Here is a 15412-nt window from a genome sequence, read left to right on the forward strand (position 1 = left end):
TCACCTGTGCGATTGTCTGAGACCAGCCACTCAGACAGCTGAAAAAAACGGAGGAATATTTCTGTCTGTAATAAAGACCTTTCGTGGTGAAAAATGCATTCTGATTGGCTGGGCCTGGCTCGCCAGTCAGTGGGCTGGCTCCCAAGTGGGTGGGCCTATGCTCTCCCAGGCTGCACCCCTGCCCAGTCATGTGAAATCTATAGATTAGGGCCTAATGAATTTGTTTCAATTGACTGATTTCCTTATATGAACTGTAACTCAGTAAAATCTTTGAAATTGTTGCATGTTGCAATTATATTTTGCTCAGTATAGTTTTTATTGCTCAGGAGTCATGTAAAGAGTTTGCCATGCCTATAGCGAAAGGAGAGAGAAAAAAAGAGTGAGGAAGACTGTAGGCAGACAATAGCATTAACAGATGAGTTGGTTATTTTAATATTTCCTCTTTAATAATGAAAATGAATGACCTGCCCCAGTCACTGACAATTAGAGACTCGGGGTTCAGCAAGGGTTAGACTGTGATTGGACTGTTGCCCATGTAAAGAGCCCCTCTAAACGTAATTGTTTGTCTGCTGCAAGGTGCCTTTCTTCCTAAGGACCTCTCAATAGCACCTTTTTTTCCTAAGAGTGTACTATCTAAAACCTAAAGGGGTTCTTCAGCTGTCCCCATAGGATAACTCTTTGAAGAACCCTTTTGGGTTCCATATAAAACCCTTTCCACAGAGGATCCACATGGAACCCAAAAAGGGTTATCCTATGGGAACAGCCAAATAACCCTTTTGGAACACTTTTTTTCTAGGAGTGTGCCTATATCGGAATACATTTTAATGGCTTGTCACAGCACTTGGCCTCCAGGGTTTCAGAGTCAGAAATGAAAGCACAGCATTGAAAGAGGATGCAACAGTCCAGTCACTCTTAGGCCTTTGAAGTTGCAGCTAGATGGAGCACCTGTACTCCCTCCTCCACCTACTCGTCAAGGACAGATTGCGACTCTCTTCCATTTGCCGATGAAGCTAGTATAGGATTCCCTCTCCTGCCTTGTCCCACATCCCAGTTACCAGGTTTCGAAAAGTAAGATTCCTCCACAGCGAATAAGCATGTTTGAATGAATATGCAATTCATTTATTCCATGGTTTATCTTCCATCATGTCAGCTATCCTAACTCTAAATCTGCAGAAGGGAACAAAGGATTGTCCATGTTTTGTGCTTAGTGATAAGACACAGGGTGACCCTCTGGCAGCTCCGTTTCCATGGCCACATCATTAGTGCACCGCCCCAGCTGGCTGGAACTGTTTGAAGTGGCAGTGGCACAGTATCTTTAAATAACAAGCCCCCTAGTTTAGGGAGTAAAAAGGGGAAAATAACTTTTGGGAAAAAATTATTAGCTTTAATCCATGTTTAATGACGCCCCATAAAGCCAACCTGCAGATAGTCATCAACGCTCTTCCATTACACCCAGTTTTTTGTTCTCACCCTAAAATTATTTTCAGTTAGCGAACAAGTAGCGAACATTGACTTAACACTGACTAAATCAATAGCCATCCACAACACACCACCATGTCACTGTGGTGTAATCAAGGTTTGTATTATGCTTATTATGTATGACACCAAGGAGATTTTCTGAAAGTGATTGCCTTAGTGGATGAACTGAGCTGATTAGAAATCTGACTTACAGAATTATGCCACTTCAACCCAAGGAACACCTTATGGCATCGGCTTGGTTCATCAACACAGCAACACTCATTTTGGTTATTATTCACGTACACAGTAAGAGTAGCAATTTGAGGCGGATCAGAGGAAACTAAGGAATAAAGGCCCCCAAAAAAACTCACGTCAGTCTGTCAATGACAATCAGACAGAAATGAGTCACTTCAAATCACACAGCCTGATAAACATGTTGGTCATGTAATATCAACACTGATTTGGGTTCCTGAGCAAATCTGCCACAAAACAGGATGTATAGCTGGTGTGCATGACGGTGACTGCACTAATGATATCATTTGCATCACAAAACCTGAAATTTGCATGATGTGTTAATTGCTAGCTGTAACCAGAATGTGAAACGCAATCATAAAGGGCCCATGGGGTTAGTGTAGAGCGAAGAGGATTCCCTCTTTGAAAAGGTGTAACATGCACACATACAGAAGTCAATTACTATTCCCTAGTTATATTGATTAAAGGGATAAGAGAGATTTTGGCTATTTTGCCTTTTTCTACCTGCCCAGTCATATGAACTCATGGATAACATGTCTTAGTTGTCAAAATCTCAACGATCCCTGCTCTAAAGGGATAGTGCAACTAGATTCCAGGCACGACGAGTTTTCCTTGAGCGGATGGTCAGGGGGCCGGAACATTAAATATTTGCAGACTGCAAATTGACCGCAAGAATCCCAAACAGATATTTGACAAAACTATTTCAAAACTTGTTAACAATCTCATCTCTATTTTGCGTGGGAATACTTTGGAACAGACCTCAAATAAAAATCACTTGGAGCTGATTTGTTGGTTTTAGTCTTACGTGCAAAACAATCTCAGAAAACTAAATGACGGGCCGCCAGGATCTATAAACCCGTTACATCCTCCGTTGAAAGGGTCCCTTATGTAGGGTTACCAGATTGTCTCATAGGTACAGTCTCGTTTGAACAGTCCTGACGGTCACTCAAAACCTTACAATCCAGTATCCTTACTGTGCACTAACAGCTTTAAAAGGTAGACTTTGGGCACGACAAACAGTCCAACTCCTAAGCTTTCTCCATATTCAAACAGAAATGGTGTGCTTTTAGTAGTTCATTCTGGTCATGCATGCAGCTACCGATGTAGGTAGTTTGTTAGTTAAGCTAGCCGGTAACTCATCCAGTATGTGTTGTTAAGTCACAGGATTTGGTTTTTGGACAGAAGCGATCGATAAATGGCACTTCTGTAGCCAAATATCTTATTCAACAATTTGTTTTTAAGCATTAAAATGACCTTGATCAAATCAATCATGTACACAGTCTAAAGCTGTTATTGTTACCCAAAGTCCACCTTCAAGAGTAACACACATTCAACTGGCAACACAATGCATTGGGAAAGATGGAACTGAGTCCATCTACATGTATTAACACTAGCTTTGTACAAACATACTTAATTAAATCTAAATATTTGGACCAAAACAACTTAAGAGTCTGATGCAGAGACACTAAACTACCTTTGAATAGATTCATTGAGGCCTGTTTCTCTATATCTTTATCAGAACATATAGAAAATAATTCTAACATTGAATAGAATAATAAAAATCAACAGAAGTGACTCCCATTTCGTACAGTCTTTTCTGACAAGCGTGAGCTCTTGAAAAAGGAAATACCACAGTTAGAGTACGGAAAATCCTTTGTGGTGACAGCATAGTCCACCTTCAAATCCGGGACTTCCAAATCAAAAAAAAGCAAAGGGGTGCATCAGTATGTGGGTGATGGACAGAAATGGCACACATTCAGTTTTAAAACAGTCCAGCAGGAAATAGTTGGAGGCAGACAAAAAGGGGGCAGAGACAAAATCCTCAGCAAACCAATTTCTTCTCTTGTGTAGTCTTGAAGCTTTATGGAGAAAACTTTTTGGCTTGTGCTCGAACCCTTTTTTCATATTCCACTCTGTTTTGGCTGAAATGAAAGATGGAGGCATGTTATGAGGAATGGGATATTTCCTGGAAATATCAAGTATCAACTAACAGCCTTGCAACAATGTTGGCGAACAGCTAGACAAACCATTGACCAGGAGGGGCACAAGCTAATGAGAAGATTGTGCGAGCAGCTGTGTATATCCTATTCCGACTGACATTTGACAAACCTTTCAATTAATTAAAATATCTACTGGCTCAGACCCACCAGTAAATTGTATACGCCTCAGCTTGTGCAGGATCCTGGATATTTGGTTCATTTAGGAGCTCTTGGATTCCTAACAATATCTGTGGATGAAAACAAAGTACTGTATAATGGCAATTTGTGTTCGCAACTTTCCATGGCTTCAAATTAATTTCACCTAATAAGTAACCACCATGAAGCCATGCTGCCCTCTACAGCAAAGCCATTTACAGTGCAGCCAAGAGTCACCTGTATACACGCGTACAGTTCTCATCCACAACGATGCAAAGATCACTCCATATGCATTTCGACAATAAAGATAAAATTGTTAGTCTATAGCCCAGCATTTTGGATTTGAGGTCAGTTAAATAAAATGTTTTAACTAGGCAAGTCCGTTAAGAACAAATTCTTATTTACAATGACTGCCTACACAGGCCAAACCCGGACGACGCTGGGACAATTGTGCACTGCCCTATGGACTCCCAATCACAGCCGGTTGTTAAGCCTGGATTCGAACCAGGGTGTCTGTAGTGACGCCTCTAGCACTGAAATGCAGTGCCTTAGACCGCGCCGCCACTCGGGGGCCAAAATATATTTTACCTTTATTTAACTAGGCAAGTCACTTAAGAACAAATTCTTATTTTCAATGACGGCCTAGTGGGTTAACTGCCTGTTCAGGGGCAGAATGACAGATTTGTACCTTGTCAGCTCAGGGATTTGAACCTGCAACCTTTCGGTTACTTGTCCAACGCTCTAACCACTACCCTGCCACCCTAAGGTGACCGTACAGAAAATCACCTTTATTCAAGGATATTATCCTACATATCCGTTTAACTGTTTCAAAATGTATTAGTGAATTACGGTGAGGTTAGAGGCGCAAAGATCATACCTCTGAAAAATGATAATCTCCTGTTCTTGGAGATGGTAACATGTTTTGTTGTAGCCTCTGACTGGAATCATTATTCATGACTTCTTAAATCATGGCATTCTCAGGATTAATTTACAAGTGTTCAAAAACATCTACTTTCCAAGAAAAAATTACTCGGGTCATCAAATCACCATTCAGTTCCTATTTGTCAAAACAAAACCCAAAACAAAATGCAAATGCATCAAACGAGTTAGTAGAGTCACAAGCTTGATGTAGTCATTGTGTGCAAGGAATATAGGCCCAAATACTAAACCTTTGACTACTTTGATACACTACATACTATTTACCAAGGGGGTGGTCATCTATATTTTTCTTCGCTGTCTATTTACCGCCACTCAACGAGCTGTATAGGGTCATAAGCAAACAAGAACACTCATCCAGAAGCAGCGATCCTAGTGTCTGAGGATTTTAATGCAGGGAAACTGAAATCCATGACAATTTCTACCAGCATGTCACCTGAGCAAATAGAAGCGAAAGCTCTATCACCTTTACTCTCCACACAGATAAGCATACAAAGCCCTCCCTCGACCTCCATTTTGTCAAATCTGACCACAACTTCATCCTCCTGTTTCCTGCTTACAAGCAAATACTCAGGAAGTACCAGTGACACGCCCAATATAGAAGTGGTCCGATAAAGCGGATGCTAGGCTACAAGACGCTAGCACAGACTGATAAAGTGCTGGGATTCATCCGATGGCAACATAAAATGTATGTTTACGCACAATGTTCAAAATGTCTGTATCGCAAGAATACATTTTTATGAGCTTTTGTCTTTAGGGCGTGGTCTCCTTCGCTCCTTATGTGCAACTTCCCACTTGCAGACACCAAACCCCTCCCCGCCAATCACAACAAAGACAAAAAGGTCCTCATCTCTGACAAGCAATTTGAACTCGCTATTTGCATTTTGTCCCCAAAAAAATACATTAAAGTCAAACCGTCACAAAACATTGAAACCATTCTACTGTAATAGAGAACTTATCCTTTGTAACAATACCCTTATGCGTCGACCCTCAAAATGTAGAACAGAGCAGAAGTATCAATGAAAATGATTGTGGCAAATTAAATAATCAGTTTGTCGCGTGCAGCATCACATACCGCTAGCAGCATTTTAGCCAGACGTGTGCTAGCTGTCTAGTCTTTTATAAATGTGCAATGAGCATTAAAAAGACATCTACATAAGGAATTGGCATCCCGTTCTCATTCTCAGAAATAAGCATCTTATTCAGGTAGGCCACTTGATTTCAACATCTAAATAGGCTGTTCAAACAGTTGGAGACAGACAGGTGTATTCATAAAAATTAAACTGTTCTACCTTGTTAGCAACCAAATAGTTAAAAGTTAGCTAGACTTTAAATATAAAGATTAGCTGGCTACTCACTAGCAGGTCAGCTTGAGACCTGTGTTAATTTCCTATATTGCCCGCTACCAGAAGTTTGTCATCATTAGTGGATGTGCAATGTTCTGGTTAAATTTGTAACATTAAGGGCATTTTCATAGAATTGAAACCCAGATCAGGTTAAATGGGTAGGTAGCATAAATGTAACCACATGTAACCTATGGATTTGTATTATAAAATGCATAAACATCCCCTCACTTCGATTGAGTTATTACATAAAACTGATCGGAATTCTAAAGAATGCATTAGTAACCCACAATCGACTGCATTCATGACTACCGGTTTCAATTACATTTTCTGCCAACTTGCAAACACTATGAATGTATTGCTACAAATTAGCTTGCAAGCACTACTAGTCTGCTAACACTACGTTAGCTACTGGCTGACACGCGCAGTGCTATCAACCAGAGCTATAGGAGGACAGGCTCATTGTCATGGCTGGACTGGAATTAATGGAATGGTATCAAGCATATGGAATTAACGTACATTTTTTCCATTGCAGTCATTACAATGAGCCTGTCCTCCTATAGCTATTGGGTAGTAGATAACGTTAGCCAGATGAAAATGGCTAGGTAGCAGCTGTTCTCCATATGACGTTCAGAAAGTGCATCGTGGGTAGTTCCGAAGACATCCAGAAATTAAATGTATAAACGCTAAAACTATGTTAGCAGTTATAGGTAACCAGATCTAGACTACAACTAAGTTACTCTTTGACCACACTTGGATGAGAAAAGTCATGCTTCCTACCCATTAACTCCCTAGAGTCGATGTCCGTACACTCACGGAAAACTAATTAGCATTATAATAAAAAAAACAAATACAATCTGTAGTTGAAGCTAGCGATGGTTTATTTTGCGTTGATGTCTCAATCCACCGCATCCGCCGATGTCGCACTTCTACATTTGCGGTGACAGAGCTAGAGCGGTGTTTGTCAGACAATGAGATATACCAAAAATCTGTCTTCACAAAATCAGCTGTTGCGTCCAAACGGTTTGGCCTAAAAACTATGACCCCCTCTCACAAACAAGCGTTCTCAGTTTTGCTCTACGACCCCCACAAGAGTCTTGGGACTCCTCTGAAGTCGGTACAGCCAATCTCCCAACTTCTGTCTGTAGCAGACTAACAGTTTGAGCTACACTAATATGACCCTTTCGTGAAAAGGTGAGAAGCTTACAAACACCTCAAACATAACGAACCATCAGACAGTCGAAGCATCAATACAGAACTAAGACCGAATCCTATTACACTGGCTCTGACGCTCGTCGGTTGAGGCAGGGCTTGAAAACTTTCAGATAACAAAGGAAAGCCCAGCCGCAAGCTGCCCAGCGACGCAAGCCTACCAGATGAGAATTGCATTCCATGCTTGCTTTGAGGCAAGCAACACTGGAACATGGATGAGAGCACCAGCTGATCACGCTCTACGTAGCTGTTGTGAGGAAGACCTTAAAACAGGTTAACATTTACAAGGCCAGACGGATTACCAGGACCCATACTCAGAGCATGCGCTGACCAGCTGGCAAGTGTTTAACCTGTCATTTTCATCCTCCCTGACCCAGTCTGTAATACCTACATGTTCCAAGCAGACCACCATATCCCTGTGACCAAGAACAAAAATGTAACCAGTCTAAATGACAATCACCCCGTAGCATTCATCTGTAGCCATGAAACGCTTTGAAGGGCTGGTTATGGCTCACACCACCATCATCCCAGACCCAAACCAACTCACATACCAGCCCAAAAGATCAACAGATGAGGCAAGCCATTGCGCTCCACATAGCCTTCTCCCATCTGGACAAGAGGAACACAAACTCCGCAAAAAAGAAACATCCCTTTCAGGACTGTCTTTCAAAGAATTTGTAAATATCCAAATAACTTCACAGATCTTCATTGTAAAGGGTTTAAACACCGTTTCCCATGCTTGTTCAATGAACCATAAACAATTAATATACATGCACCTGTGTAACAGTCGTTAAGACACTACCAGCATACAGACGGTAGACATTTAAGGTCACAGTTATGAAAACTTAGGACACTAAAGACGACTTTCTACGGACTTTGAAAAACACCAAAAGAAAGATGCCCAGGGTCCCTGCTCATCTGCGTGAACGTGCCTTAGGCATGCTGCAAGGAGGCATGAGGACTGCGGATGTGGCCAGGCCAATAAATTGCAATGCCCGCACTGAGACACCTAAGCCAGCGCGACAGGACGGATTAGCCCATCGATCTTGCTGTGGCAGACCACGTGTAACACCTGCACAGGATCGGTACATCCGAACATCACACCTGCGGGACAGGTACAGGATGGCAACTGCCCGTGTTACACCAGGAACGCACAATCCCGCCATCAGTGCTCAGACTGTCCGCAATAAGCTGAGAGGCTGGACTGAGGGCTTGTAGGCCTGTTGTAAGGCAGGTCCTCACCAGACATCACAGGTAACAACGTCGCCAATGGGCACAAACCCACCGTCGCTGGACCAGACAGGACTGGCAAAAAGTGCTGTTCACTGACGAGTCGCGGTTGTGTCACAAGGGGTGACGGTCAGATTCGCGTTTATCGTCGAAGGAATGAGCGTTAGAGGCCTGTACTCTGGAGCGGGATCGATTTGGAGGTGGAGGGTCCGTCATGGTCTGGGGCGGTATGTCACAGCATCATCGGACTGCGTTACAGGGAAGACATCCTCCTCCCTCATGAGGTACCTTTACTGCAGGCTCATCCTGACATGACCCTCCAGCATGACAATGCCACCAGCCATACTGCTCGTTCTGTGCGTGAATTCCTGCTCGACAGGAATGTCTGTTCTGCCATGGCCAGCGAAGAGCCCGGATTTCAATCCCATTGAGTACGTCTGAGACCTGTTGGATCGGAGGCTAGGGCCATTCCCCCAAGAAATGTCTGGGAACTTGCAGGTGCCTTGGTGGAAAAGTGGGGTAAAATCTCACAGCAAGAAACGGCAAAGCTGGTACAGTCCATGAGGAGATGCACTGCAGTAGTTAATGCAGCTGGTGGCCACACCAGATACTGACTGACATCCCCACAGCAAGATGCTGCCACCACAATGCTTCTCTGTAGGGATGGTGGTAGGTTTCATCAGACCAGAGAATCTTGTTTCTCATGGTCTAAGAGTCTTAAAGTGCCTTTTGATAAACTCCAAGCAGGCTGTCATGTGAGGAGTCGCTTCCATCTGGCCCCTATACCATAAATGCCTGATTGGTGGAGTGCTACAGAGATGGAGATGGCTGTCCTTCTGGAAGGTTCTCCCACAGAGGGACTCTGGAGCTCTGTCAGAGTGACCATCAGGTTTTTGGGCACTTCCCTGACAAAGACCCTTCTCCCCCGATTGCGCAGTTTGGCCAACTCTAGGAAATGTCAGTGGTTCCAAACACCTCTTCCATTTAAGAGTGATGGAGGCCACTGTTCTTGGGAACCTTATATGCTGAACACATTTTTTGGTACCCTTCCCTAGATCTGTGCCTCGACAGAATTTGTTCTCGGCGCTCTACGGACAATTCCTTAGAGCTCATGGATTGGTTTTTGCGCCGACATGCACTGTCAACCATGGGACCTTATATAGACAGTTGTGTGCTTTTCCAAATCATGTCCAATCAATTGAATTTATTACAGGTGGACTCCAAGTTGTGTTATCAGCTCAAGGAAACAGGATGCACTGGAGCTCAACTTCAAGTCTCATAGCAAAGGGTCTGAATACGTAAGTAAATAAGGTTTCAGTTTTTTTTGTATAAATTTGCAAACATTTCTAAAAACCTGTTGTGCTGTGTCATTATGTGGTATTGTGTTTAGATTGATGATTTTTTTAAATAAGGCTGTAACGTAACAAAATTGTCAAAGTCAAGGTGAATGCACTCTCAGCAATTACCTTGTACCCCTGCACATCGACTCTACTGGTACCCATGTGTATAGCCAAGTTTGCGTTACTCATTGTGCATTTATTAACACTTCTATTATTTTTGTATCTTTCTCAGAATTTTTGGAAAAGGGGGGACTAGATACATAAAGTGCTTTCATTTCTAAATGATTAAAACAGATCTGTATGAAAATACTCAAAATGTGACATTCTGTACCGTCGCCTCATGAAACATTTTCTCTCAAATCCAAAATGCTGGAGTACACAGACAAATGTTTAATATCAGCTTCACTGTCTAAATACATACTGAGGGGAGTATAACTATTCCTGGGGTTATAGGCAAAGAAAAAGCTAAAACCAGAGAAGAGGTCTTGGATGAAAGCTCTTACTTGTTTGATAGTGATGGCTGGTCTCCAGTCTTTGTCCTCCTCTAAAATCGATAGACAGACTGTACCAGAGGGATATACATTTGGATGGAACAAAGGGGGCTCAAATTTGCCTGCCAAGAGCGGAGAAAATATAATTATTAGCACAATCTGGAGAAAATTCCAGATGGCACTTATTTGCAGTTCATTAAACAGTGATTTTCGATAGATCTCTCCCTCTATCCGCACTGAGGTTGGAATAATACTGAACATTATGATAATGCCCTTTTAGTATAAGAGCGGTTTGAAAAGAGACTGAAATTTCAGCCTGTTTTGGTGGGATGTAGTTTCAGCCTGCCTGGTAAATGTGTTAATAGACCAATAAGGGGAGTTCAAACAGCTGTTTTTCTGTTTTCCACCTACCCACTCACACCAGTCCTAGCAAAATTATTTCTTGAGAAATTGCTCTTCGCTAAGAAGCTATTTTTGTTTGTTGGCCATTTTAATTGAAAACAAGGCAAGAGTAAACATGTCGTCCCCCACTAATAATGCAACGCCCCCTAGGGGCACTCACTAATTCTGTAAATGACAGATCCATTTGTCAAGACGCATCACTCACACATGGTGTCAAATGGGTCCCGTGGTGTCAGAGTGTCGGTTAGCTAGACTCATCTCTGAGCATGTGTGCCAAATTTCATAATTGAGTCAGACAGCAATAAACACATGTGCCCATTATAGAGCCACCATGTGGTCAATATGAATGCTCTTGCATATGTTGAGTATTGACAGTGTTTGCAATATTCGTACCAAATTTAGTTACAATGAACATGTTTGACTGATATGCATTTATGTGCCAGATCACATCGACATGAACATCGGTAAAACATTTTTTATTTAACTAGAAGTCATTTAAGAAAAAAAAGATTATTTACAATGACGGCCAACGCTGGGTCAATTGTGCTGCGCCATCAATAGTGGCCATGTTTTAGGTACTAGTCTGGAAAATATTGCGTTGAGACCTTTGGCCATATCCATGTTCCATGGAGATCAGTCATTCGGTGCCATAAGAGCAGCACCTTAGGTGTTTCACAAATGTCTTAATGGCAGACCTTATGGGTCCCCGAGGCAAATTAGTTCCTTATGAGGGACCCTTGTAGCGAATTTCATGACTTTATGTAATACGGGGTGAGGGGCATGACCTCTGAAAGTTTGCATTTTCTTGTTATAGGGCCACCATCTGGCTAATCAGTGTAATATTGTAAATGCTGGATCTCTATGGCAAGACATCATTCACCCACAGTAAGGTACTTAACTGTTACCCAGAAATGATACAGATAACAGCTGCATTGGATATTTAAAAAGAGAAAACATACACTTGGGAGGTGAAGAAGGATAGTCATCCTTGAAGAGCATTCGGAGTTTGAACAAGCCCCCCTCCCATGGGGTCTGTGGAGAGAAATACAGAAATTTGGTCAACACTCCTTCAGTAACTGGAGTTACTCATTGTGAAGCAATGAGAATGTTGCACAACTGTTGTAATCAATTAAAATTGGTTCACTGGCCATCCAGCAGCTATACAGACGTTAGTACCAGCACCTCAGTGTATTTAATATCTCCTACAACATATTAATACTCTGCTTAGTTGTATTAAAACAAAATCTGCTGTCCAGGTGAAAGACATAGTGAAAATTTATTATGCTGCACAGGAGTGATCACTTCCTCCAGTCTGAACATAGTGGTGACTACAATACATATAAAGTTCAGCGCTCACTCCAGAGAGACTCTTACCCCCTTCTTTCCCGGGATGGCACACTCCCAATTCATCAAGTTCATTGTTCCATCTGGGTTTTTTGTTGGCACAGCAACAAACCCCTAGGGAGAGAGAAGAGATGTTGTCCAACACATTAAATGTCCAACTCCATGAACTTTCCAACTACAGCCCTGCCCAGAATCAAACCTTAGCCCCCAACCCTCTATGGATGCGTAACTCAATGTGGTTAGTTGGCAGCGCTGCCCTGTTAACGGCTCAGTCACCTGTAATGTAGGCTATTTTATTTGTTCCAAAGCCATGCAGTACGTGTTCAGATGTAGGCCTATGCCTGTATTGTCTCCCTGTCAGAGTTATGTTGATGACAAATCCAATTTCCCATTTGGGATCAATAAAGCTTATTCAATCAGGCCAGGGCAGTACAGCTCTGCTTGGCATAGTGAAAAATGTTATGTGGAATAGAAGATCCAGGAAACATTTCCACAAACAGGTCTTCCAAAATGACACATGCCCTTAAAGAACCAGCTAAGCTTCTACGCAAAGGCACTGTTGACATTTAAATGGCTTCCACCCAAGTCCCTTTATACTCACAAAAGGATGGTCTTTTCTCCAGGCCTTTCTTTCTTGTGCAAGACGACTTAAGGCTATACCAGACATGACTCCCTAAATCAAAAACATTAAGATCAACTGGGAAAAAGGGATCAACAGTTGTTTACAGTTCTATTGAAATAAACAATGCATATGTGATGCACAAGTCCAGCCCACAGATCAGTTCAGGTGGTTGTCATTTCTCTCTGGTTACTAGTCTCTGGATAACAGCACAGCCAAATGTGGTGCTCAGAAAGCGCAATACTGCAACCACTTCAACTAGGTCACATCCACAGGTGCCAAGGGCCGCAACCAGAGACCTAGCCTAAATGTGTTAAATATGAACTCATTCTTTCATATTGTTTTCAACATCATTGTAATGCAGCTTGTTGCTCATATATGTGTGTAGTAAAAGGTACAACTACTTCCATTCAGGTAGGCTTTAAGTTCTCCTACGCTCTTAGGAAAGGTGCAATCTGGTACTTACTGTCCTCATAGGAGAACCCTTTGCAGAAACTCTTTTGGATCCAGGTAGAACCTGGAACTCAGAAGGGTTCCCCTATGGGGACAGCCGAAGAACCCTTTCAGAGCCCTTTTTTCTCTGAGTGTAATGTAAGCATTGACTGCATAAAACAATCCAAAGACCCACCAGTTTATTCCGTTTTTGATTGATTCATACACTTGTGAAAATATTTTACATCACATTATCTGGGAAGCCTGGTTATTGTAGGTAGCTGGGGCCCCTGGTGTAGAAAAGCTATAGCAAATATTTTAATAACTGAACCAAGATGGACCACACTCAATTCTAATGGGAACAGATGAGTCATAGTGGGCAGAACAAGCAAGGTGGCGGGCAATGGCAAACACGGGCTAGCGCGATCCTATTGGCCAGTTCTAGCATACATCTGAATATTTCCGTTAGGGAACGCCTACTCTGAAATGCGCATGTGCAATACCTCAATTCAACTTTGCACTCCTAAACAAAGCGACTTTAAAAACTTTGGCAAAGGCTAAAGTCTACTGATCTTAATCCACTCTGTTCAAAACAGATTCTAGTTTTGGGAATAGAAAACTGTTTTGAGATAAGTGTTTCATCGATGAGAAAATGTGCAGAATATAGACCAACATCGATTTCGTTGCATCTTCTCCCACTGCACGCCAGTGGACTTCCTCTCACTACCATATTTGGTAGTGAGAGGAAACGCCAAGCGATGCTTCATATTTAAAAATTCAGTGTAATATCTGTCTCATTGTTTCATCTGTGGCTATAATATTGAAGCTTCATACCAGACTAACGCAACTCATTGTTTGAATGTGCCACTATCAATATGCTGACAAGATTGAGAGACCTATAATTTAATTACAGGGAAAACTTTGGCCTTGAGCTAAAGGAATTAAATTCACAACCGAGATATCTGTTGGATGTTTAGGTTATCACTCAGCGGGAATGGTACAAAGCAGCATTACAGGTAACGCTGGTTGCAAACTAACATGTTAGCTATAGCAGCGTATTTTGTTGACACACATGCCCCATAAAGTATATTGATTGGATAACTTGTAAAGCAGTAGACACAATTGCAGTCTGTTGTCCTAAGCGATAATGCAACTCTGCGCAATTCTGGCACGAAAATCCGCTAAACAAGTGTGCAACAGAGTGCGCAGCCGTCACATTTCGAGGCTAGGTTAGCTACATAGAAGTCCAGTTTAGGGTGCCTTAACCTTTTAAATACATATCCAGCCGAGAAAGCAACATGACGTTTAAGATTGACGTGAATGCATGGGGTTTCAGTCTTCCGTCTGGATAGCGTAGTTAGCTAGCCAGCCAACTACTTTAGCCTAGCTAACAGTAGCAAGTTAGCAAGCTTTCTAGCGTTAGCTTCATAAACCCCAAACCAAAAAAACACGAAAACTTAGACTACGGATAAAAAACAAAACATTCTCAGTAGGCGACAAAGACTTACCTTCAGTGTGATAAAAATCACTAGCTATATTTTTAAAAGAACACTCGGGTAAGCCCAATTTCTTTTGGATCTAACTCGAGACAAATCTAGCTAGGCTAGTGAAGTTTCCCTCCTGAAAACCCCCCTGAAATTTAGCCTAGGCTAAATAGGACCTGATTACTTGCTAGTGCCTGAAAACAATTAGCTTTAATTACTAAATATGACAATTATATCTCTACAAGGTGTTGCTTATTAAGAGTGTATGTAATCAAATTTTCTACCATCAAAAATGTATTATGAGACAGCTATTTAACAAGAACAAACAAGACAAAAATATGAAACATTGAATATTCTGTGAGAACTATGTGGTGTCACAACTAATACGATGAATGTATTATATTTTGCAGAAAATGCAAGGTACAGCGTATGTTGGTACAAATGATATGATAATTTAAGATTATAACTTTCAGGCAAAGCATTTGACAGCTATGCATTTAAAGAGACAGTACATCCAAAGTTAGGGACTGAATGTATCCAAAATATTTCCCATATCTTATGCTGGCTCAGCTGTCTTAATTTAAAAATGATGGCTTTCCATCCCCAGTGCAGCTCACTGTAAAAAAGTGTCATAGTAGGGTTGGAATCTTCTGGCTAGGACTGTGTCCAAAATATTAGTTTATGACAATATTTTTGGTAATTACTTGAGAGTATTTTCCTACTTAAATATCGCA

The 15412-nt window shown here is 41.8% G+C and overlaps 1 protein-coding gene across 5 annotated transcripts; it reads right to left on the reverse strand.

The window, feature by feature from the left end:
* Window positions 1-420: 420 nt before the first annotated feature.
* On the reverse strand, window positions 421-14855 carry LOC139577912 (SUMO-conjugating enzyme UBC9-B). Of its 5 annotated transcripts, none has more exons than XM_071405048.1 (7): window positions 14703-14855; window positions 12745-12816; window positions 12174-12257; window positions 11759-11831; window positions 10410-10468; window positions 3858-3937; window positions 421-3632 (listed from the first exon to the last, which is right to left on the reverse strand). In XM_071405048.1, the coding sequence occupies exons 2-7, from the start codon at window positions 12808-12810 to the stop codon at window positions 3572-3574; spliced, it is 423 nt and encodes a 140-aa protein (XP_071261149.1). In that variant the 5' UTR covers window positions 12811-12816; window positions 14703-14855; the 3' UTR covers window positions 421-3571. The 5 variants fall into 5 exon arrangements, with proteins under 5 accessions (XP_071261149.1, XP_071261153.1, XP_071261161.1 ...); XM_071405039.1 differs by having other exon boundaries at window positions 1094-3632; window positions 10410-10519; window positions 14703-14854; XM_071405043.1 differs by having other exon boundaries at window positions 1094-3632; window positions 10410-10519; window positions 12745-12840; window positions 14703-14838.
* Window positions 14856-15412: the final 557 nt, after the last annotated feature.

The sequence above is a fragment of the Salvelinus alpinus genome, chromosome 1, assembly GCF_045679555.1.
Source record: "Salvelinus alpinus chromosome 1, SLU_Salpinus.1, whole genome shotgun sequence".
Taxonomy (NCBI): domain Eukaryota; kingdom Metazoa; phylum Chordata; class Actinopteri; order Salmoniformes; family Salmonidae; genus Salvelinus; species Salvelinus alpinus.

What these genes read in the sequence shown, in the direction of transcription:
- LOC139577912 (XM_071405039.1), bottom strand. Translation starts at nt 12,810, where the DNA reads ATGTCTGGTATAGCCTTAAGTCGTCTTGCACAAGAAAGAAAGGCCTGG. An exon ending in GGAGAAAAGACCATCCTTTT is followed by an intron (nt 12,258 to 12,744) that starts GTGAGTATAAAG and finishes CTCTCTCCCTAG; the next exon opens with GGGTTTGTTGCTGTGCCAAC. An exon ending in TCCTTCTTCACCTCCCAAGT is followed by an intron (nt 10,520 to 11,758) that starts GTATGTTTTCTC and finishes CGCTCTTGGCAG; the next exon opens with GCAAATTTGAGCCCCCTTTG.